This window comes from Balaenoptera acutorostrata, chromosome 14 (genome assembly GCF_949987535.1).
Source record: "Balaenoptera acutorostrata chromosome 14, mBalAcu1.1, whole genome shotgun sequence".
In the NCBI taxonomy this organism is placed as follows: Eukaryota; Metazoa; Chordata; class Mammalia; order Artiodactyla; family Balaenopteridae; genus Balaenoptera; species Balaenoptera acutorostrata.
In genome coordinates, this window is record NC_080077.1 from 72,422,525 (window position 1) to 72,445,394 (window position 22,870).

General features: G+C 37.3%; 2 protein-coding genes and 1 pseudogene across 6 annotated transcripts in view; 1 reads left to right on the plus strand and 2 right to left on the minus strand.

Annotated features, from left to right (window-relative positions):
• Nucleotides 1-9,111, plus strand: part of SNX14 (sorting nexin 14) — a 72,360-nt gene extending 63,249 nt beyond the window's left edge. For all 5 annotated transcript variants that reach the window (XM_028162306.2, XM_028162305.2, XM_007195914.3 and 2 more), the window contains 8 exons: nt 1,311-1,351; nt 1,479-1,598; nt 4,075-4,198; nt 4,475-4,639; nt 4,817-4,912; nt 7,195-7,286; nt 7,959-8,015; nt 8,892-9,111. In XM_028162306.2, coding sequence (XP_028018107.1) covers nt 1,311-1,351; nt 1,479-1,598; nt 4,075-4,198; nt 4,475-4,639; nt 4,817-4,912; nt 7,195-7,286; nt 7,959-8,015; nt 8,892-8,930 — 734 coding nt within the window. In that variant the 3' untranslated portion in view covers nt 8,931-9,111. The remainder of the gene's footprint in view (nt 1-1,310; nt 1,352-1,478; nt 1,599-4,074; nt 4,199-4,474; nt 4,640-4,816; nt 4,913-7,194; nt 7,287-7,958; nt 8,016-8,891) is intronic.
• Nucleotides 9,112-10,497: 1,386 nt separating this feature from the next.
• LOC114235737 (3-hydroxyisobutyrate dehydrogenase, mitochondrial-like) lies at nt 10,498-16,185 on the minus strand (annotated as a pseudogene).
• A 3,843-nt stretch (nt 16,186-20,028) lies between these two features.
• NT5E (5'-nucleotidase ecto) overlaps nt 20,029-22,870 on the minus strand; it is a 46,120-nt gene continuing 43,278 nt past the window's right edge. The window contains exon 9 of the mRNA XM_007195910.3: nt 20,029-22,089. Coding sequence (XP_007195972.2) covers nt 21,926-22,089 — 164 coding nt within the window. The 3' untranslated portion in view covers nt 20,029-21,925. The remainder of the gene's footprint in view (nt 22,090-22,870) is intronic.

The following is a 22,870-nucleotide window of genomic DNA, read 5'->3' on the forward strand; positions in this document are numbered from 1 at the left end:
GTCTTATCGAGGGAAAATGTGAGAACATTTTGTATTTGGTTATACATAATGTTTAGGAGATAGAATTGGGTAGACCTGGTTATTGACTAGGTTTGACTGAAGAAGAAATGATCAAAAAATAATAAAATTTAAAAAAAATGTTTCAGATGTAGAAAACACAATATATTGGCTTCAAAATGTTTAAAAAGGCAAAATTAAAATGAATAAACATTTAATCAAGTTTCCAAAATAAAAAAAAAATGATGATCCAGGTTTCTGTTTATACAACTGGATGAATGCTGTTACTTGCTGAGATACGGAATAAATTTAGAGTAGTTCTGAACTTGTTGAGTTTATAGACTCCAGTTGAGGAAGTTTTATAAGCTAGGAGAGGCCAGGAGAGAGGCACAGAATAGAGATTTGTATGTTACTTGAAATCAGATTGAGCAAAACATTTGGCTCAGGAGGAGCATGTAGAAGAGAGAAGCACAGGATGCAACACTGTAATTCAAAGAACTTGGGAAATTCTGAGGTGGGAGGAGTAATTTATGGGGGTACCAAAGGAGAAGTAGCCTGGTGAGAGGGTTGGAGGTTTGCATGTTATAAAACAATCTCTATGTTATTTTTCATTAAGATGCCTTTTGCTATTGCCATTAGAGTCTACTTTTTTCTAAACCGGACTGAAAGAAATTTAAGTTACATTAATCAACTTTGACTGATTTTTACAGTCATTTCTAAATGCTTGAGAAAATCTCATGATGTTTGATATTTTATAATAAAGGAACCTGGAGATACGATCAAGACAAAATTCTGGCAAACAGGATTAGAATATATATTCTTAATCTAAAGCTGAGAATGCAAACTATTGAAATAGCCAATTTAAATAGTGTAGCAATTTTTAGAACTTCTTTTTCCTTTTGACTAACTTTTGCATACTTTTAGATATCTTTATATATTCACCATTGCTTAAAATGTTTTGAAAACATTTCAATGGAAAATTTCAGATATACACAAAAGTAGAGAGATTTGTATAGTGAACTCCTTATCCCTTCAATAGTTATTGACACTTGACTTGTTCCAGCCCTTCACCTGCCTCTCACCCCACTGGATTACTTTAAAGTATCCCAAATGTTGTATCTATAAATAGTTAAGACTACCTAATTTATTGTAAATTTTTGTTAAGCGTGAAATGGTCAATTATAAATATTTTTTTACCATTTTGCTTTTTACTTGGCTGTTTAGTGTTTTAAATTACCTAGTAAAGTATTTATATGAGCAGTTATGAGGTATATTATGCCTTGTTAAAATTAATATTTTACTTTTAATTGCAGGGAAAATTATAAAGTCTGTTCCTGGAAAACTAATAAAAGAGGTGAATAACTGATTTATGTGCATTCTATAAAATGATAGTTATAAGCATATTTAAATAGCAATAAATTTTAATGGGTTATATGATAATGAAAATCATAATCTTGATTTTTATACCATGATCTCCACAGAAAGGTCAGCATTTGGAACCTTTCATCATGAATTTCATTAATTCTTGTGACTCTCCAAAGCCTAAACCAAGTAAACCAGAACTGACCATTCTCAGCCCTACTTCAGAAAATAATAAGAAGGTACTGTGCATTGCCTCAGAGAGCCATTAAGTTTGAAGCTGTCCTACTTGAGATGACTTTTCCATTATAGGGAGAATCCTGTGTTAATGAAATGGATGGGACTTTATATATTCCTTATGTGGAAATTAATTGTACAGTATAAGGAGTATATGTAGTTGTTTCGTTCTTTGCTTTAAACGGGGTGTTTCTTTTTTCTTTTCTCTTTTTATAAATTTATTTATTTTATTCATTTATTTTTGGCTGTGTTGGGTCTTCGTTGCTGCACGCAGGCTTTCTCTAGTTGCGACGAGCAGGGGCTACTCTTCGTTGTGGTGTGCGAGCTTCTCACTGTGGTGGCTTCTCTTGTTGTGGAGCATGGGCTCTAGGCACATGGGCTTCAGTAGTTGTGGCTCGCAGGCTCTAGAGCGCAGGCTCAGTAGTTGTGGTGCATGGGCTTAGTTGCTCCGCGACATGTGGGATCTTCCCGGACCAGGGCTCGAACCTGTGTCCCCTGCATTGGCAGGCAGATTCTTAACCACTGCGCCACCGGGGAAGCCCAGGGTAAGTGATTCTTGAGAAACTGTATTCGTAAACTATCATTTGTGTATTTTGGGGAATTTTTAAAAGTGGTTTTCTTAAGTTGTAAATCACCAACTTCCAGTAATCAAGGAATTAATTGCTATAATATATTTATTTGTTGGTATTATGTAATTTTAATGGCTTATAAAATATTTCATCCATTCATTAAACAAGTACTTTATTGTGTGCCTGCTATGGAGTGCTAGGCACTGGGAATATAAAGATAAATTACCTGTCTGCAAGAAGCTTAGTTCAGTGCCAGAGTAGGACCCAGTATGGGGAGTTATGTGAGCTCAAAGAACAGTTCCCCTGCCAAAAAAAAAACCCTTCATTTTGCTTATTACTCTAAAGGGTATCTTTAATTTTTTTCACTTTATAGGTTTATTGTTGGTAAACAGAAATACAGTTGATGGTTGTGTATTGATTTTTAATTCAATAATCTTGCTAGACTTATATTAATTTTAGTAACATATCTATTAATTCTTTTAGATTTACACATGCAAATGATGGCAGTTTTCTTTCATTCATGGCTAGGACCTGCTATACAAAGGGAATGATTGCAGTGTTTCACCATTAAATAATAAATGGTGTAGCTTTTTTTGTAGAAATCCCTTATGAGGTTAAGGAAATTTAAGTCCATGTTTATGGGTATACTTAGTCTATAATTTTTCTTTCTCATTGTATCCTTGTCAGGTTTTGGTATTAAGGTTATATTAACCTTTTTCTATTTGCTGGTAGAATTATAATTGGAATTATTAGTGCTTTAAATAAGTGATAACTTGTTGATAGTCATTTAGGCCTCAAGTTTTGTTTGTGGGAAGTTTTTTTTTTTTACAACCAATTTAATTTCTTTTATGATTATAATATTCTTCAGGTTTATTATTTCATGAGTCAGATTTTGATAGGTTATATTTTTTTAAAAATTCTCCATCTTATCTAAATTTGAAAAATTTTGGCCTGAAGTTGTCAATAATATCATTTTTTCTTTTTGTTTTCTCTGACATCTATAGTTATGTCCCCTTTTATTCCTGACATTTTTTGTCTTTTTCTTTCCTTTTTTCTTTTTTGATCAATCTTGCCAAAGGCTTTGTCCATTTTATCATTTGGTTTTGTTGGTCTTTTCTATCAGTTTAAAAAAATTGTTTTAGATTTATTTATTTATTTATTTGGCCACACAGCGCGGCTTGCAGGATCTTAGTTCCCCGACCAGGGATTGAACCCGGGCCCTTGGCAATGAAAGCACGGAATCCTAACCACTGGACCACCAGGGAATTCCCTATCAGTTTTTTTTTTAGTTCCTTAATTTCTGCTATTTGATTATTATTAATGATAATAGACTTTTTTTTGGGCATATTTTTGGGGTAAGTAGGGCTGAGATTTAGTTGCATTTTAACATTTTTGCTATAAGTAATTCTTCATATCTTGTTTTTGTCTCATATATTAGGCCTTTCTGAGCTTTGACTATTATTGTCCAAATAAACTTTGCTTAAAGCTTAATGTTCACCTCTAAACATCGTTTAATTAGTGATTTATAATCTTTAAATCATGTTAGAATTAAAATTAGCTATTACTGATGTTTTTATACATCTTTATATAGATATGTTCATTTGCTCCTTTTGGTGTAAACAAATCAAAGGGGTTCTTTATGGATAATGAATTTTCTGTTATGTCTAAAATGAAAGTAGATTTTTATTTAATATTTTGGCCTCCCCAAAATATTGTATTTTTTAATTCAATTTGGGTGTAAATGTGGAATTTTGGGGGCAGATCTTAACCTCTCTGATATTGTAGGGGTTTTTTAAATCTCTTGTGATTGGACAGAGTTTAAACGCCTTTGCTCTGTATCACTTTACCCTTAGTAATTATTATCAGCAGGTGTAATAAACTATATTTTTTATTATTTCAACTTTTACTTTAGCTTTTCAATGATCTGTTTAAGAATAATGCAAACCGTGCTGAGAATACAGAAAGAAAGCAAAATCAGAATTATTTTATGGAAATGATGACTTTAGAAGGAGTCTATGATTACCTGATGTACGTAGGTAAGATATCTGTGGTTACTGTTAAAACCTGTTTTTCATTCATGTATTATATTTTTTCTGTGATGCAAATTAATGCTCTTGAGTATTGCCCCATTATAATTTTGTTTTAATTGAAGGTACTTTTTAAAATAAGAATTCAATGTATATAATTGATCTTGAACATATTAAAGTTAATAGTGTTTGCAAATAAAATATTGACCATCTGTATTTTTCACATTGGAAAATGTTCAGATTATCTGTTTACCTTAATGAAGTGTTCTGTGTGATCCTTCTCAGGACGGGTGGTTTTCCAGGTTCCTGACTGGCTTCATCATCTCTTAATGGGAACTCGAATCCTCTTTAAAAACACCCTGGAAATGTACACTGATTACTATCTTCATTGTAAACTAGAACAGTTATTTCAGGAGCACCGTTTGGTTTCACTCATAACACTTCTCAGAGGTTTGTATTTTCTCATGTGTTTGTTTCATGTTCTGAGTACTCTTAAGGATTTTAATTAGACCTAAAAGAGCGAAAAGTCTTGCTTTTCTTTGCTTTATTAGTATTTCTACCATGAGGAAATACTTTGTATATAATAGGTGAAAATTCCAGCAAATGTTTCTTTTTGTCTGTTTTTAGATGCTGTATTTTGTGAAAACACTGAACCTCGCTCTCTCCAAGATAAACAAAAACGAGCAAAACAGACTTTTGAAGAAATGATGAATTACATTCCAGGTAATGTAATATTTAAAAAGTAGTTTAATATAGATTAACACTCTTTTGAGGTCATGATGTATAGTAATTATTGAGGCTAATTTTTACTGTGAGTTTTTATTTTAGAAATAGTTACCAAAACCAATTAAAATTAACTCAATTGGTTAAATAAAATTTGGTTTTTATGATGTTAGCACTAAGAACTTTAAGGTAAGGCTGTTTCTACTCACACAGTAGTCGGATTCTTTCAATAACTTAGAATCAGACTGATCAAAGTGATAGGTTTGTGGGACAGCTGGAGTCCTGCTGCCCAAGCACTTCACCAGGAGAAGAGCTAAACTAGTGTGTGTGAGTGAAAGGTCAGAATTCATTCATTCATTCATCCCAAGTTTATTGAGCACGTTCCATGTGCCAGGCACTATGCAGAGTGCAAGGGATATAAAAATCGTACTTGGGTAGCTCAGTCTGGCAGGAAGGTAGACATACAAACAAAACATACATGTGATTGTAGATCCATGTTCAAGTTACGTAGTATCTCAAAGGAGGAGGGTGATCCCCTCTCTTATAAAGGAGGTAGGCTTGGACCACTAAATGAATGAATGGTAGTAACCTCTTACCGAGATGGGAAACATGAGGAAAAAACGTCAAGAGGTCAAAGCAGAGGATATTTAGTTTAGGGCATTTTGAATGTGAAGTGCCTATACATTATTCAGGAGGAAATGTCTAGTAAGCAATTAAATATCCAGGTTTGGAAATTGGAGGAATGATGACATAGGATAAAGATATGGGAGTCATGTGTGAGTGGGTAGTCATGCCCAGGGAGAAAATATAGAGTAAGAATTGAAGGTACCTTAGAGAATTTTCATCATTGAAAAATGAGTCTCAGAATGATCCTGCTGCTGTGTGTGAAGACAGTTAAGTTAAATCCCTGGTCTGAAGGTGAAAGTGAACCACAGCTGTTTTTGGGTGAATCTTCTCTAGGTATATAATGAAGTAATTTCTTACTTGTTTTGTATTATAGTGACCTTTAGCATTTATGGTTTTAACAGTCTTAGTTTTAGTGACAGTCTTAGTTTTAACAACATGGAAAGCCAGTGAATGTAATAATTTCTTATTTTGCTCAGGCACGAATTTGAATCACATCCACTTCAAGACTTCCATTTGGGAAGATGTAATTTAGCTACTGAGGAAGCTTAGCATGCTTTCTGTTGTCCTCTACTCATTTCTTCCTTAGTGATGGGGAATCTGAAAGGATCGTTTATTTTTGTCCATTATGCTTCATGCATATTAATTGGGAAATTCTGTGTAGTATTGGTGAATTAAAGGATTCACAAAGACGCATAAATATCAAGGATCTACTAAACTTATTATAAATTGAATTTGGCTTTTGCCTCTCAGGGTTAGATTTACCTTATAAAAGCAACATAAAATGAGAATTTTCCATGAACAGCATTAAGAGTTTCATTATGATCGGAGTGGAAAGGACAAATATTTGAGCACCTTGTTTACTTAAGAATAATTTTCTTTTCCTGCTTGGAGGAAAACATTCAGCACAGATTTTAATAAGGACTGACTCTGTAGTAATAGGAGTGATACATGACAGCTGTGTAGTCAAACATGAATTGGAACTTTGGGACCCTAAATTAGTTTGTAAACATTTTCCCAAAAAATTGTTCTGTAAGATAGTTAATAGTAATTATGCAAAAACTACAGAAATAAAGTGGTCATATTCATTGAAGAGAGTCTATGTTCACCATAAAATTAAATTGATTATTAAAAATATTAAGATATTCAAATATTATGAAAAATATAGAGAGTAAAAAGTAGAAGCCATCCTGTCCCCACTGTGCAGAAGTAGCTACGAGCTCCCGTTTGGTGTTAATCCTCACAGACAGTTTTTATGTATCTCTATACGTGTATGTACAAATGTGCGTGCATAATTTTAGCATTTTATTTTGTTTGTTTTACTTGAATGGGATAATAAAATATGTATTATTTTCCAACTGTCTTTTATCACTTAATAATATAAACAGATTTCTTTACTGCAACATTCCCCAGAGCTTGCAGTCTGCATTGTGCATTGTGAATCTCCCAAAGGGAGGATTCCCGATACTGCATTTCTCAACTTGACCACAGAACCCTTTTTTCCAAGAGCTTCTTGCCAGAACACTGATTTAGGAAATGCTAATTTACAGTTTTTGCATAATACCTGGGAAAGAGAGTGGAGATTTTACCTTATGATCCAGTAAATGATGAGTCACTTTATAATATAAAATTGTTTCACATGTGGCTTTCTTGTTTAGATCTGATAGTCAAGTGTATTGGTGAAGAAGCCAAGTATGAAAGCATCAGACTTCTTTTTGACGGTTTACAGCAGCCAGTTCTCAACAAGCAGGTAAAATTCATTAAAGCAGGTTGACTGGTGTTGGCTAGTTTAGCGAATGACACAGTAGGGTGTCTGGTATATTATTAACTGTGAAGTGATGCTATACTAAATGAAGGCAATGTAATTCAAACATTCGGATAGGAAAAAGTATCTTTGTTAATAACTCTCTTTTGCTGATTATCTTTTTTCTTTATAACATGAACTGTTTTGATTTAAAATAAATATATATTCACTATAGAAATTTGGAATATACAAAAAATTCATGAAAAAAGTAAAAATTTAAATATCAAGAATTCCATCATTCATTCAGGTTACATAGAATAACCACAGTTAACATTTTACTGTTTATAGTCTGTTACATAGCCCGTTGAGATCTTAATACAGTTACAATTTTGTATCCTGCTTGTTTTCTTTAAAATTGTTATTACATATAAAATGTTTAACATAAAATGAGTTATGAGGAATAATAGTAAAATGAACTCATGTGTATGTAAAACTCATCTTAAAAATAGAACATTATGGATACTATTGAAGCTACTACTTTTGTGCTTGTTTTATATTGTCAGTTTTATTCCCTGCCTTCCCCTTTAGCAGTAACCATAGTCCTGAATTTGTGTTTATCGTTTTTATGTTTTGTTTTTTTGTCTAATGCCTTAAAAAAACTTTTTTTTGGCGTTTTAGCTGACTTATGTTTTATTGGACATTGTGATACAAGAACTGTTTCCAGAGCTCAATAAGGTAACTGAAAAGCAGCAATTTTTCTTTATGTTTTTAATGATATGTTGGCATTTATTTTAATTAGAGACATAAAAATTAAGGAAACCCTTGTGATTCTGATCATTTTAAAAATGAACACCCTTACTTTCTTCATTCAACATGCTCAAACATAGAGCGGATTTTGAGAGATAGGAGCTGAATAGCCTCTGCCTTGACTTCCTCCCTTCCCAATTACAATCAGATAGGGACACTATACCCTGTAGGGCCTTTCCAGAGGAAGGTGTGAGTTTGCCTCCTAGCAGTAGGATGGGCCAAGCTCTGCAGGCTATCATCTGCAACACTGAATGCTGTGTAACTCAGACTTAAGCATTTTTGAAGCAGTTGAACTTATATGAACCCAAGAACACAAAATGAATTGGAATTGGAGGATGCTAATATTATTATTATATTGAATCTTGAGGATTTTGAGTTTTGAGCATTGCTTTTTACTGTTTTTATTTTTTGACTAATCCCTTTGGTCAGATGAAATAACTATTCAAGGTTGTGATACAGCAATGAAATGTCAGTTTCATAGAGGAAACCAGATTTGGACTATTTACCTATTGAATACAAGTTTTCAAGTTATGGCAGCATTAAATGTATATTAAAACAGGGTGGCAGTTATGGATAGTTTGTGTTCAGTTTACATGAGAATCAGTACCAGGAAACCTCCAGCTCTCTGCTTGAGACTTTATGAGGTCTATCACTATACCTTGACACACACACACACACACACACACACACACACACACAATATCTTAGGTTAGGATTTTAATACACTGAAACTGTTAGGCAATTTACAAATGAACTCTGGTTTGGTTTTTTCTCTTCTATTAAATAGATTTCTTTTTAATTTAGGTACAAAAGGAGGTTACCTCTGTGACGTCCTGGATGTAAACATTTGGATTTGGGATAGAATAACCAGTTGAAATGTCTGCTATGCTAGTGTAGTAGATATGTGCTGTTTTTTCTTTTACTTTTGTATATTCTTGTATATATCATGTAATTCAGTGTCTGAAATTTTGATTTTGTTTGTTTTAATAAAGACTAACACGGACTTAATAATGATGAAAAGTGATTGGGTCTCATAGCCTCCTTTATGAGTTTTTCATAGCAAACAAGGGACTTCTTACTCTTGCTGGATGATTGACAGGTTATATATAGCCCTTTTGGGTGTGGAAACTGAGTACTTAAAGATATTTGTGTGATTCAGTGTGTGACTGAAATTGCATTTCATTGAACGTATATAACTGTATTCCAGAAACGTATATAAACAATTTAGTCAAGTAGATTTTTGGTTTATGTTGTCTCTCCAAAAGAAAAATATGAATTAACTGTATTCTTTGAGGAAAGTTAAATAATTATTTTTAAAGTTTCAATGTTGAGAATTCTACTCATAATAATGCTTTTCTCCTTCAACCACATTTGTCTTTCAAGAGTGGGCGTTTTGTGTTTGGTTATTGGATGCGGTGTTCATTCAGAATATATTTATTGAGTTTCAGCCATGTATCAGGCATTGATAATGTGGGAACTCTAAATATAATTTGGAAAACTAACCCATTTAATGGTACTATTCATGTATATTTTTCAAAAGTTTGTAAAAATGGTCATTAGATACTGTAAATTTTTTAAAGGTTTTGCCAGTAGTTCTATTATCTTTTTTTAAAATTATTAGCATAGAAATTTATTTGAATTCAAAATAATATGGTTATATTTAGGATAACATAATAATTATCTAAAGCACATGTCATCATTGGCTCTGAGACTGTTCTAAAGATGTCATTCTTTTGAAGTCAAAATGTAGTAAGAATGTACAAGGAAGCAAAAATATAAAAAATAAGTTTGCTAAGTATTGGGAGTTGTTACAAGAGGGACACACCAAGGTAATGTAACAGAGTTCAAGTTACATAGCATGCAGCAAGGAGTTCTCTTGCTTTATCAACTCCTGGAAAATAAACTGGTAACCTCAGAATGCAAGAATACCACCACTGGGTTAGCAGGACAAACTTTCTGAGGGACACAGGGAGTAATTCACTATACTTCCCCTTTTTCTAACTCCTTGCCTCACACCGATTTCTTTTCTTTCCTCCAGGATAGGTTTTATCCCATGGAAAAAAAATGTGGTTTTATTTGTAAAGTGGAGTAAGTAATATCCTGATTGAAGTAGGCAACGTTTTAACTGACGGTGCTCAGGAATCAAACTTTTGGAAGAAGGTCAATCAGCTAGCTAGCAGAGACCATCAGTGGCTTGCAGAAAAAAATAATTCAGATAATATGTGTTTGCTAAACAGATAAAAAGAATAAGCAGTTAAAAATGGGTGGAAAATCCCAGGGTTTATTGTGACCTAGACAATCAGAAGCAGACAGGTGACCTTTGATTAAGCCCATTTACTTGTGGAGTGAGCTGTGAGGGGCTCCAAGATAGAGTTTGGTTTCCAACAGTGTCCACAGCCAAAGGGCAAACTCAGAACGTCTCCTTGTCTCATAGAAGCTGGAACATGGATGAGAACTCTTTTGGAGTAGCCCTTTGAGCACATCATCCTGTAGATCTGATGGGCCTGACTGCCCAGAAGGATTGGGCTCTTCATGCTGGCAGCAGAGTCCTGTGCTAATCCCAGATCCTTAGCCATGAGTGTTGTTCCAAATCTACCCTGATAGTGATTAGCCAAGGGAACTCCATCCACCACCCCAGCTACAGGATTATAAGTGTCACTTGACCAACGTTGTCCTGAGCTCATATTTAGGATTTTAGCCAAGAGTTTTGGGTCAAGCCCTAACCTGATTCCCAGATGCATAGCTTCAGCAGTTCCAGTCATACTAATAGCTAACAGCAAGTTGTTGCAGATCTTCACAGCCTGCCCAGTCCCCGCAGCTCCACAACACGCCACATTGGAGCCCACGCACCCCAGCAGCTGTTGGGCAGCAGCAGCAAATTCTTCTGCGACTCCTCCCACCATAAACGTGAGGCTCCCAGACCGAGCAGCTCCCACACCACCAGAAACAGGGGCATCCATGAAAACTACTCCCATTTTCTCAACTTCTTTGGCCAATTCGTTCAAAACCATAGGATCAACAGTACTGGAATCTATTAAGAGTGAGCCTTTCTTCACTTTTTTTAGAATTTCATTTGCTCCAGAGTAAGCTTCTATCGCATCGATGCTGGTGGGCAACATTGTAATAATTCTGTCAGCTTTTTCGGCTGCATCTGCTGGGGAAGACACTACCTGTTCACCTGCGTCTAGAAACTCTTTGCATGCATCAGGGAACACATCATAAATAATGAGTGGATAGCCATGTTTCATGAGATTTTTTTTGCCATTGGATTCCCCATGTTGCCTACTCCAGTGAATCCAACTGGAGTCTTAGAAGCCATTGACCTAGAACACACCGCTGCAAGGCTGGCCACCGCCGGTTGCTGCCGGCAGCTCCAGTACCGGAGGCCAGAGGCAGCTCCAAGGAGCCGTAAGGAGGCTACCGTGCTGTCCCCGCCCCGCCTCCCCACGGTGACCTCCGCGGCTCCCAGCTCACCTACTGGCTGCTAGGGTGCGTGGTCTATTATCTTTTTAATTGCTTAAGTTCTAGACTATATATGAGTTTCTTTGAATTGGTGCTTTACTACCAAGCCTTAAACGTTTACTAGTTTCTCAGGGACAGGTGGGAAATTAATCAGTCTAATTCTTCACATTTAAAAATCCATAGCATTTTGCATATTATTATTTAAAGTGTCGTGGTGAACTGGAGGAATAAAATATGTACAGCCGTTTTATGCCATCCTCACCTACTTTCCTATAAATTGTGGTATTTTGTTTATTTAGATGAGAAAAAAATTCTTATGAGTGTATCAAATGGCCTGGGCTACCATGATAAAATACCATAAATGGGGTGACTTAACAGAAATTTATTTCTCACAATTCTGGAGGCTGGTAAGTCCAAGATCAAGGTGCCTGCAAGGTAGGTTTCATTCTGAGACCTCTTCCCTTGGTTGTAGACGGCTGCCTTTTTTCACTGTGTGCTCACATGACCTCTTTGTGCGAGCCTGTGGGAAGAGAGGAAGAGATCTTTCTCTCTCTGCTTCTTCTTATAAGGCCACAAATGCTATTGGGTTAGGTTCTATGACCTAATTCAACCTTAATTACCTCCTAAAGACCTCATTTCCAACTATCGTCATACTGGAGTTTAGGGTTTCAGCATGTGAATTTTAGGAGGACACATTTAAATCTATAGCAGTGAGTGAGCTCTATTTAAAGAAAATGTGCTGTATAAAAATCTACAAATACAAAATCATTCGCATAATAAAAGGGAAAGGAACTAGATGCATTCTCTGTTGGCCAGGCATTTTATATCACATTTCACCATCCAATAACTGTGAGATGGTATTATTCCTGTTTTATAGATAAGGATAATGAAGCCAGAGAGAACCGTAAAGTTGGAATTCAAACTTAGGTCTGTCTCTAGTCTTCGTGTTCTTGTCATTGTTGACCCATGAAAGGAGCCTTTATTTCCAAAAGCGGTCACTCTGGATCCCTTTAAAAAGTAAGTTCCCCTGGTGCATTTCAAATATTTTACTTTGCACATTTCTTTCTATCCATCTCTATGTGTGTCTTGTAGTGCATGAGTTTCACATTTTGAAATGTGTTTATAGAAATAACTCTGTTTCTGGTTGGGGGATAAAATGAAATTAAATAGATGGGAAGACACTTTGAAATTTATAAAGGACATTATAAGTTTGTGTTATAAGTATAATCATTTAGCTGTAGATAGCAGAAAATTCTGAGAAATGGTTGAAAGCAAACATATTTATTGACTTCCTAAAAACCGTTAGATTTTACAGTAAAATTATCAGAAGTCTAATTTGCCGCTGTTCTTTGCAGACTGTATAATGATATATATACAAGTTGTAACTTCAGATATGGTCAACATTAGAATAAAAATGACCGACTGGCTAAATGAATGAGCAAACATCTTGCTAGTCTACTCCACTTCCATTTCAAAGACTATGTTCTCTTTTATGTATCCAGTAGTGTCTTCAGTGTTGCTAGATACGTAAGGAGAAATCCTTAACCTGAGGCTTATGGCCCCTAGAAGATCATCAAATCCAGTGAAAAATGTTTTTTTTATTTCACTATTTTTTGTTAATTTGATGTTTATGATTTTTTTCTATCAAATTATATTAAAGTATTATTCCAAGTAATGGATGTGGCTGTATTCCAATAAAACCTTACTTCCATAAAGCAGTGGCAGGCAGGATTTGGCCCTTAGGCTGTAGTTTGCTAATTCCTGATGTGGAAGAACAAAAGCAAGGAGGGAGAAGGGATGCTATTAGAAAAATTGTAATCGTCTTCATATTAGGGAGTGGCAAGGGGGAGGCTACAAAATTTACTCTTTGGAGAAAGGCACCTGTCCTTCTTGGGGAAGACTTAATTGGCCTTTTGGTTGCAGAGGGGTTAAAGAAGAGTCTGACTGCTCTGCATAATGAAAAGGGTGTTTAGGTAGAGAAGTTATTTTCTTAATTGCTTATTTTCTCTGGAGGGGCTGATACCGGAGAAAAAGGACTGTGTGGCTTTTGGACTGAGTCAGGAGGGTGGCAGAGAGACAGGAGAGAAGGAATAATGCATGATTTATCCACCTTATTCTACATGTGTGTATTGAGCGCTCACTATCTGCCAGGCAGTTTGAGATGCCAGGGATATATTTGTGCATTTATAAGCTTACATTCGAACCCAGGGAGACAGACGATATGAACAATATAAATAAGGAAATAGTATATAGTATGTTAGAAAGTAACAAGTGCTCAGAAGAAAAATAAACTGAAAAGGAAAATAGAATGGTATGGGTAGAGGTTTGCAGTTTAAAATAATGTGTCCGGGACATTGTAGAAAAGACCGGAAGGAGGTGAGATATCAAGCCATGCAAATATTTGGGAGCCCATATTCCAAATATTTGGAAATAGCAAGTGCGAAGGTTTGAGTGGGAGTGTGCCTGTTTTGTAGAAAGAGTAGCAAGGAGATCAGTGTGGCTACGTCATGGTGAGTGAGGGGAGATAACGCCAGAGAAACGACGGGAGACAAGCTCACAAAGGGCCTTGGAAGCCATCGTGTTAACTCACTTTTACCTGGTGTATGATGGAAAGGTTTTGAGCAGGCGAGCAACTATATTGTGATAGAATTACTTTGGTTACTGCATTGGGAGAACAGACTAAAGAGTAAAAGTAGAGACAAGGAGCTCGTTTAGCAGGCTGGTGAAGTAATTCAGTTGAAATGACAGTGATTTGGATCAGGGCAGTACTTGTGGAGTTTTCGTGAAGTTGAAGTCTTTTGTTTTTAAGTTAGGCAACAGAATTTACTGATGGACAGGTTGTGAGTTTGAGAAAAACGGAGCAGCCAAGGATGACCCCAAGGTTCTGCCTGAGCAATAGGAACGATGAAGGGTCTATTAAATGAGCTGAGGGAGATTGTGACTGGCACGTGTTTTGAGGGGAAGATCAGGAATTCATTTTTGGACACGTAAAGTTTGGGGGGACCTATTAACCGTCTCAGAGATGCCAAGGAGGCAGTTGTATTTATGAGTCTGGAGTCCATGGGAGGGGTTATAAATTTGAGAGTCACCAGAATCAAGATGTAAAACTGGATGACAGCACCGAGAGATTAAGTGTAAATAGAAGAGAGAAGCAGTCCAAGGACTGTGCCCTGGGGCTCTTCTCAGTGCTTAACACGAAGAGAGCTGAGAAGGAGCCCCAGAAAGGACTCCAAGTGATGGGTTTGGTCGATGCTTTTTAGGAGCATTGATATCTCACACTGAGTTGTAAGTTTTCTTCTTCATTGTAACTCCCTCCATTTATGCCCACTTAACACTTCAACATTATGCTAGCTGCTCTTGGGAGTGAAGGGAGTACTGTATCCATATTTGGGGACAGTGCATGGCGGAGAAAATGGGTACGCCTGGAGACTTAATTTTTTAAAAGTGGCTCAAATGTCTGAAAAAATGGGTGACATTGAAATTTCTTTATGAGGAAGTGTGTTTTAGGTAATTTTCTAAAGTTTGTCAGATCCATTTTCGTCGTACAAGAATGAAAACTGCATAATTTTCCCTGAGGGATTTTATTCATGTTACTTAATGTCTGAACCCTTCTTCCTATTTAACTTCCCTCTCTCCTCACCACACACACAGGTGCTCAGGGAAACTTTCTGACATTTTCTCCTAGTGTGGGCTAGTTTAATCTCTTGATTGTAAGTGATGGAACTCAACTCAACTTTGCTTTAGAAAAAGAAAAGAGAAATAACATATTTGTTCATGTAACCCAACTACAGAAAGGCAATAATGGAGTTGCCCTCAGTATGACTTATCCAGCACTTGAATAGTCTCAGGACTCTCTGTGGACATATGTCCATTTCTTGTCTCAGCTTCTGTCCTGTTAGCTGTTATTCTTGTGGATGCCTTCATGTGGGAGAGGACAGTTAAACAAACTGTGGAATCACGTGATGATACAGAGGGGCAAAGAGGGAGCTTGTCTCTCTCTACATCTCTACCCATATAAAACCTTGTGGAAGGATTCTTATTGTCTTGGCTTGCCTAGACCGTAACTCAGACCAAGATGATCAGGCAATATAACTGTGAGGCCTAGGTCATGTGCTTCCACCAGAGCCAAGAGATTGCTTCTGTAGTTAACTGTCCCACCAGAACTACCTGGGGTAGAAGAGGTTCAGTCTCCCCCAGAAATGGGGGCTCTTTCCAGGAGTGGGAAGAGATGCTAGATTGGCAAATACATGCATGCGTTTCTGTTTTCAGATGTTAATTTTAGCTGTCACTTCCACTCAGCTGTGAACAGTCCAGGTGCCAGGATGTGTCTTTCTCACCCCTGTATCACCTGTGCATAGTCCGGCAGCACCTGGCACTGAGAAGGTGATGGGCACTAAAAGACTAGTTTGTGGGGGGATGGACACAAAAAGACTAGGTGAGTTGAGGTGGAACATACCTGCAAGGAGTTAAGAGGCAGGGGTGTGGCCTGTGATCTAGGTCCCTCACCTCTCTTATGACTGTTGCCAGAGTGAAAGACATGTTGAGACCAGGGCACATGCCTCTCTCTCTGTGATCCTGAACCAGTGCCGCAGGTAAGGTGATCATGTCAGCTAACCTCAGGACCCTGGTGACTCATGCGCAAACTCACAGATTTCTGAATCAGATAAAAGGCATTTCAAGAGAAGGAGGAAGCAGAGAGAGGTGTTGGAGAGAAGAGGAAAGGGGCTGCTATAGAGGTCTAACTGCTGAGAAGTTATAAGGGAGCACGAAGACTGATATTGATTTTTTTTCCCCAAATAGCCACAAAAACGAGAAAAGTTATACTGAATGCGGCCAAAGTATTGAATAATTAAAGGACATTAAGTATATAAGAGATACAGCTGTGTGGACGCTGACAGATACACTTAGGTTGAGGAGGGCCGGTGAGCTGAGCGCCAGAGGGAGGGAGAATAGCCCTGCTGAAGCACTGCGTTCTGTTGAACTGCACCAAGTACTCACTCTTTCAGTTTTCTTTTTTTTTGGCCACACCGTGCAGCTTGCAGGATCTTAGTTCCCCGACCAGGGATCGAACCCGGGCCCCAGCAGTGAGAGTGCTGAGACCTAACCACTGGACCACCAGGGAATTCCCTCAATTTTCTATATTGATGAAGAGTTTAAAGATGTTCATGTGGTCTTATAATAAATAGATTAATGATGTTTTGTAAATGATGTGGACTTGTATTAATTTTTAAAGTCTATTAATATTTCTAATAGTTGTACACTCTCCTCCCTCTGTTAAGGGACCTCTGGCATTAAGCTGTGGCTGGTATCTAGTGGAGATTAGCAGTTGTCTCAGCTCTGGGATTGAGCCCACTGGTGTCTCTTGATCTAGATTTGAAGGGGATGACTAGTAATTTATTACAGTGAATAATATTTACACAGTAATAGTAATCACACAGTGATTACTATTTATATTGAACTTATACTATTTATATTGAACTTATGAATTTATATTTTATTATTTATAAATAGTGATTCTATTTATATTTTAAATGTGAATTGTATTGGCTTCCTCATTAGCCCTGTAATGCTACTCCCATTCACTTGCATTGTGGGCTTTCTTGAATGGGTTAGGGAGGGGTAGATGAAGCAGTGATCAGATAGTCAAGGAGCCAACAGCCTCCTTATCTGTGGTGTCATTCTAGAGAACAATAATGACTGAGGTTACCTTACTAGTTTGTTCATCATGACTTGTTCTACAGTAGTGTCTGGGGTCTCTTGTTTTATAGTCACATCTTTTCTTTCCACTTTTACCCAAAGATAAGATACTCAGTAAGGAATAAGGCAAGGCTACGTGAAGAAAACTTGAGCAGGATAATAATACACCTGTGTGGTAGATGAGCAGGAATGATGCTGTAAGCATTTCTTAGTTATGACACAAGAGTTATCACAAAATCAGTTTCACAACATGATAAATTAGTGAAATTTTTAGGAATGCTATATAAATGTTAGCATATGAAGTCAATACATTGTGATTTTACCAGAAAGATAAGACTTGTTTATTTTTTAAGTGTATGGATTTCCTTACTTCATCTGTATAGATCTGAAAAAAGTCAACATCAAATTAAAAACTCAAGCTCAATTAGAAATTTGATTAGCCATATTTATTTTTTCTTTATAAAAAATAATATATCTTAGGGACTGATTTCATTACTAATATGCTTATTATTTAATGATTAAAGTACCAGAAAAAGTTTACTGTTGTTTACCTTTAGAGTGATTTTGGCTTTCATAAAAATTTGGATATCATACATGTGAATGTACATTGTTGGAGAGGAAGTTAAGAACTCAACATAGTTTTCAAGACATACTCAGAAGGTAGCGTTTTTATTTTTAACATCATTTCATATATATTTGTTGCACTAGGAGATTCTCAGAGTACTCATAGGGGCCATTTCTCACTTTTGATTGTCCGGAACTGGAACATCTTTATTTGGAGGAATTCCAAGGTAATTGGGGGAAGGGGCATTGAAGGAAGCCAAAAGGCTGGAGTTGAGTCCTCACTCAGCCTTCTTTTATCTTTATGAAAGACAGCTTGGGCCTGAACCAGGCTCAGCTTGATATTTGCTCCCATCTGAGTGGAGGCACCAGGACAGCCAGGGGCCCTGGCGGGTGTAGCTGTGGTGGAGGTGAACCCAGCAGCACCAGGCCGGTGTATGAGGGCTCTTCCCGTGGCAGGATTTTAGCCATGCCTCACTTTCCTTGCTTGCTCTCCATTTCTAGGCCTGGCTCTCCACGCTTCTGGATGATTCTGGGGACTAGCTAATATTCTTCTGGTATGTCTCTGCTGATAGACTTTTTGTTTTTGCAACCAAAAATCCCAGTGAATAATGAGTCTGTAATTTCCATTGTTGCTTTTATTTTATTTTATTATTATTTTTGAAGTTTTTCAGTTTTATTTATTAATTTATTTTGGCTGCACCACATGGCTTATGGGATTTTAGTTCCCTGACCAGGGATCGAACCCGGGTCCACGGCAGTGAAAGCCCGAGTCTTTTAACTGCTGGACTGCGAGGGAATTCCCTCCGTTGTTGCTTTTAATACGCCAGTATCCATGTCATAGGTCAGAGTTAAATTGTCTTCATACCCTAACTAGCTTACTTGTTAACTGAATATTTTCAAAAAGTATTTCATTCAGATTCTTAGAGGGCCGAATTGTTAACCGAATATTTTCATAAAGTATTTCATTCAGGTTCTTAGAGGGCCAAATTGTTAACCAAATATCTTCATAAAGTATTTCATTCAGGTTCTTAGAGGGCTCAGTACGCCTTACTAGAGATTGGAGATCTCCCAGCTTGCTATAAAAGTTTAAAGCTCCTGCTTTTGACTGCATTAGTTAGGAAAACTCGTTCCTTTTGATTTGCTTGGGTTGAGTCAAATCAACTTCTAAAATGTGTCCTATTTTACCAGCACAAAAATAACATTAATTGTAACCCTTCATTTGTAAGGTTGCCTCAGGGCTGCCCCGGCTGATTACGTAGATCATCCAGGGACGGTTATGGGTTGAATTGTGTCCCCTGAAAAGATGCTGAGGTCTTGTGGCAGGACTTTAGTCCCAATCCCGTGTGCCCGTGAATGTGAGCTTATTTAGAAATAGGGTTTTTGCACATGATTAAAATGAAGTCATTAGAGTGGGCCTGATCCAGTATGACTATGTCTTTATACAGTATAAGGGGAAATTTGGACCCAGTGACAGACATGTACAGAGGGAAAAGGATGTAAAAGCATGGGGAGAATACCATCTATAAGGCAAGGAATGTCTGAGGCTAACCAGAGCTGGGAAGCGGCCTGGAACAGATTCTCCCTCCCAACCCTCAGAAGGAACCAACCGTGCCAAATTGATCTTAGACTTTGAGCCTCCAGACAGTGAGATGATGAATTTCTGTTGTTTAACAGCCACCCAGTTTGTGGTACTTGGTTACAGCAGCCCCAGGAAACTAAATCAGAGACCGTTACTAATTTAGGCAAGCCTAGTCATGTATCCACGGGGCTACATATTCTCTGAGGGCGCTTACTCTGCTGAAAACTGCTGAGGGCAGCTCTGCCACCAACTGCATTTAATGTGTCTGATCACGGTGTACCAGCTGCTCTGCTCTGTCATCGGCATTAATTGAGGAAAATTCTTGATGTACAACCAGTTCAGATAAATTAATTAAAATCCCTAACACTGTATGACTTGAACATTTTTATTTTTAGGAAACCACTACTGGTCTTAAATTCTGTACGTAAAAGCCATAAAATTTAGTAGTCTTACTTAAAATATCCTTTATTTACTGTTCTTTCCTACCTAAAAACTGCATGTATTTTTCTTGTTTTGGAGGTAAGAAGGGGGATAGGGAGGGTTATTAGATGGCAAGGGGCTTATAATCAAGGGAAGTGATACCAGTGATGAACTGGCAAAGAGTTTTCCATCGGTCATATTGTCTTGGGTTATAGGTGTTTGCTTGAGAGAAGAAGTAACTACCAGAGACAAGGAGTATATCTTCAATTTTATTGTTTGGAACCTACAATTGCAAAGTGTTTTTAGGTCATTTCTTAAACCACTGAATAATACATGTACACTTATTTAGAAAACTTACAAAATGTTTTTTAAAAATTTGTGCTCCAATAGGATTTACCGTATTTTACTGGCCAAGCATAAGCAAATAAAATATACCCCAAATGCAGTCTTACTGACATTTTCCTCTTAGTCTATCGACATTTGTTTACTTATGGCCAGTCTGTATATGCATAGAAGATAGGGCATTATTTTACTGCAACATTTATGAAGAGGTTATGAAATTTAAAAGTATGTTTTGTATCAAGAATACCTAATATTTGTAAACATCAAGAAACATCCTCACTCTTCAATCCTTTAGCTGCTGTTCACTGACTCTTTGTGTAAGGTGAGGGCTCCCACTTCTTACTGAATCATTTCTACGGTAACGAGCAGGCTTACGTGGTCCCACCACCCCCTTAAGCAAGTATTTGTTCTTTGTGCATAAATCATTTATTTCGTCGGTCTGGGTATTTCCTGAGCACCCACTCAGAGGGGCACACTCTCAGGCAGGAGTTCTCATATCTGTGCCTGAGAATGACTGAGAATGACTGTTCAGATTTGGAGGCAGAGCTGACTTTAGATTTAGGTATACCACTTAAAAAAATCAACCTTGGCTCCGCTCTGGATTTCCCATAAGTGGGGGAGGGGGCGGAGTGTGTGTGTGTGAGACTAGAATCAGTGCTGGCATCTTGCTCGGGAGAGACAGGTGCAGGTTTAGAGCTACACCTTCTCTAAGAAGGTTCTCTTCTCATGACACCTTCCCATTAGGAAGAAGGAGGAAAGAAGCAGAGGGAGAACTGATAGAATCTCATAAAATTATTAGTAGCTAATGCCATGTGTCAGGCACTCTGCTACTACTCCTTAGCAAATACGTATTTAACAAGTGTAAATGGCCTTTTAGCTCTTTCTCTTCTATAATGTTGTTGGTCCTGGTCGTCCTGGTCTTTCCTTCCCTTTCTCCCTGCCCCTTGACTGCGTTCTGCAGCTCCTGGCCTTTCCCATTATCTGCTGCACCTCTTCTCCCAGCTCCTCAAAGGCACACGGTGGTGCGGGAGAGAACGCCACCCTGTGTTTAGTCCGTTAAACACCCTATAGCAACACGCGCTAAAAAGGAAAAAAAAAAAACAGAGACCAGAAATAAAGCAGAGACTTGTTCTACATGAGTCTGGGGCTACTGATTGATAGTTAAAAAGAGAGGAGACCATTAAGTATCTTCCTGAACAGTAACTAACTGGATATAATTGAAAGAGTGCAGGACTGAGGGCAGAAGGCCCAGGTGCAGGTCTGGGATCTGTCACTTTTAGCTGTATGGCCTTAAACATGTCAGTGCTTTCTGAGCTTTAGTTTCCTCATCTGTCAAATGGGAAAAACAATACCTGTCTTGCCCACCAACGAAAGTTATGGGCATCAAATAAGATAATGTGCTTAAAACTCCCTTGTAAATGATAAAGTTCTATGTAAACATAAGTTGTTTGGTGGATTAGAATGGATATAAAGGAGAAAAATGATGTGTATGCTTTAAAATTGTTTATAAAGTGTTATTAAAATTTGCATATGTCAACTAAAGATGGTTGGCTTTCTCCTCATAGGGCCCATTTTCATTTCTTTTCCTGTGTGTTCATTAAGTTGCTGATCCTGAGTGATGATGTCAGCGTCTTCATTTACAGCCCTTCTAAGCTCAGCTTCTAGGAGACTGCAAGGATGGTCTGCACCATCACAAAGCCAGTTCCTAAAAGGTAGACTTGAATCTCACTTGAGAAAAAAATACAGTTCCATTAATGGCAAGGAGAATTTTTGGCTATTGGTATAAAACAATGATGACTGCCAAAACTGAAAGAAGTATTAGAGAAAAGCTTCCGTGGCAATGACTTCCTGCAGAAAACTGGATCCGACCTTCAACTGCTGGATAAATTACTCTCATTTTTGAGATGTATCCGGAAACCACGTTGATATCTTGGTCACCTAGAAAAATACATACATTATTTTAACTACAGAAAAAATAATTATCAGTAAGAAGGGGAAAGCCAATGTACTTCTCGAAAGTCCTTTGTAATTAGATATAAGAGGGAAGATATTCCTTTCATGAGCAGGGATAAAGTGTCACAGAAGACAAGAACAATGGCGATCATAAGTGCAAAGAATCTGATTGCTTTTTCATGTTCCAGATGTGAAATGTGCCCATTGTCCAATATTGGATAATTTGGGGGAATAAATCGTCTAAGCTCTGAGATGACTCAAGATAGAGGCTCTTGTCATCAATGCCTCTGAACCACTCTGGACCAAGGGCATTAGGGAACTGGGTCAATATCAGTTAGCTGAGACATAAAAGTGGCTTGTTGTTTTTGGCTTGCCTGCTCAGGAATCATTTTCACGTAACTGATGGTGAGACAATGGAGTCTTCACTTGCAAAAGAGAGGAGAACTGACAAAGAAATACTAATCGCCTGTAACTGCAACAAACCCCTAGGGACCTGACAGACTTTTATTTTAAAAATGCCACACTATAAATCATATATCTAATAGGGCGGTTAATATCCAAAATATATAAAGAATGTATACAACTCAAATACAGATGACCAACAAGCACATGGAAAGATGCTCAACATCACTAATCATCAGGGAAATGCAAATAAAACCACAGTGAGATATCACCTCACACCTGTTAGAACGACTGTTATCAAAATGACAAGAAATAAGTGTTGGTGAGGATGTGGAGAAAAGGAACTCTAGTGCATTGTGTGCAG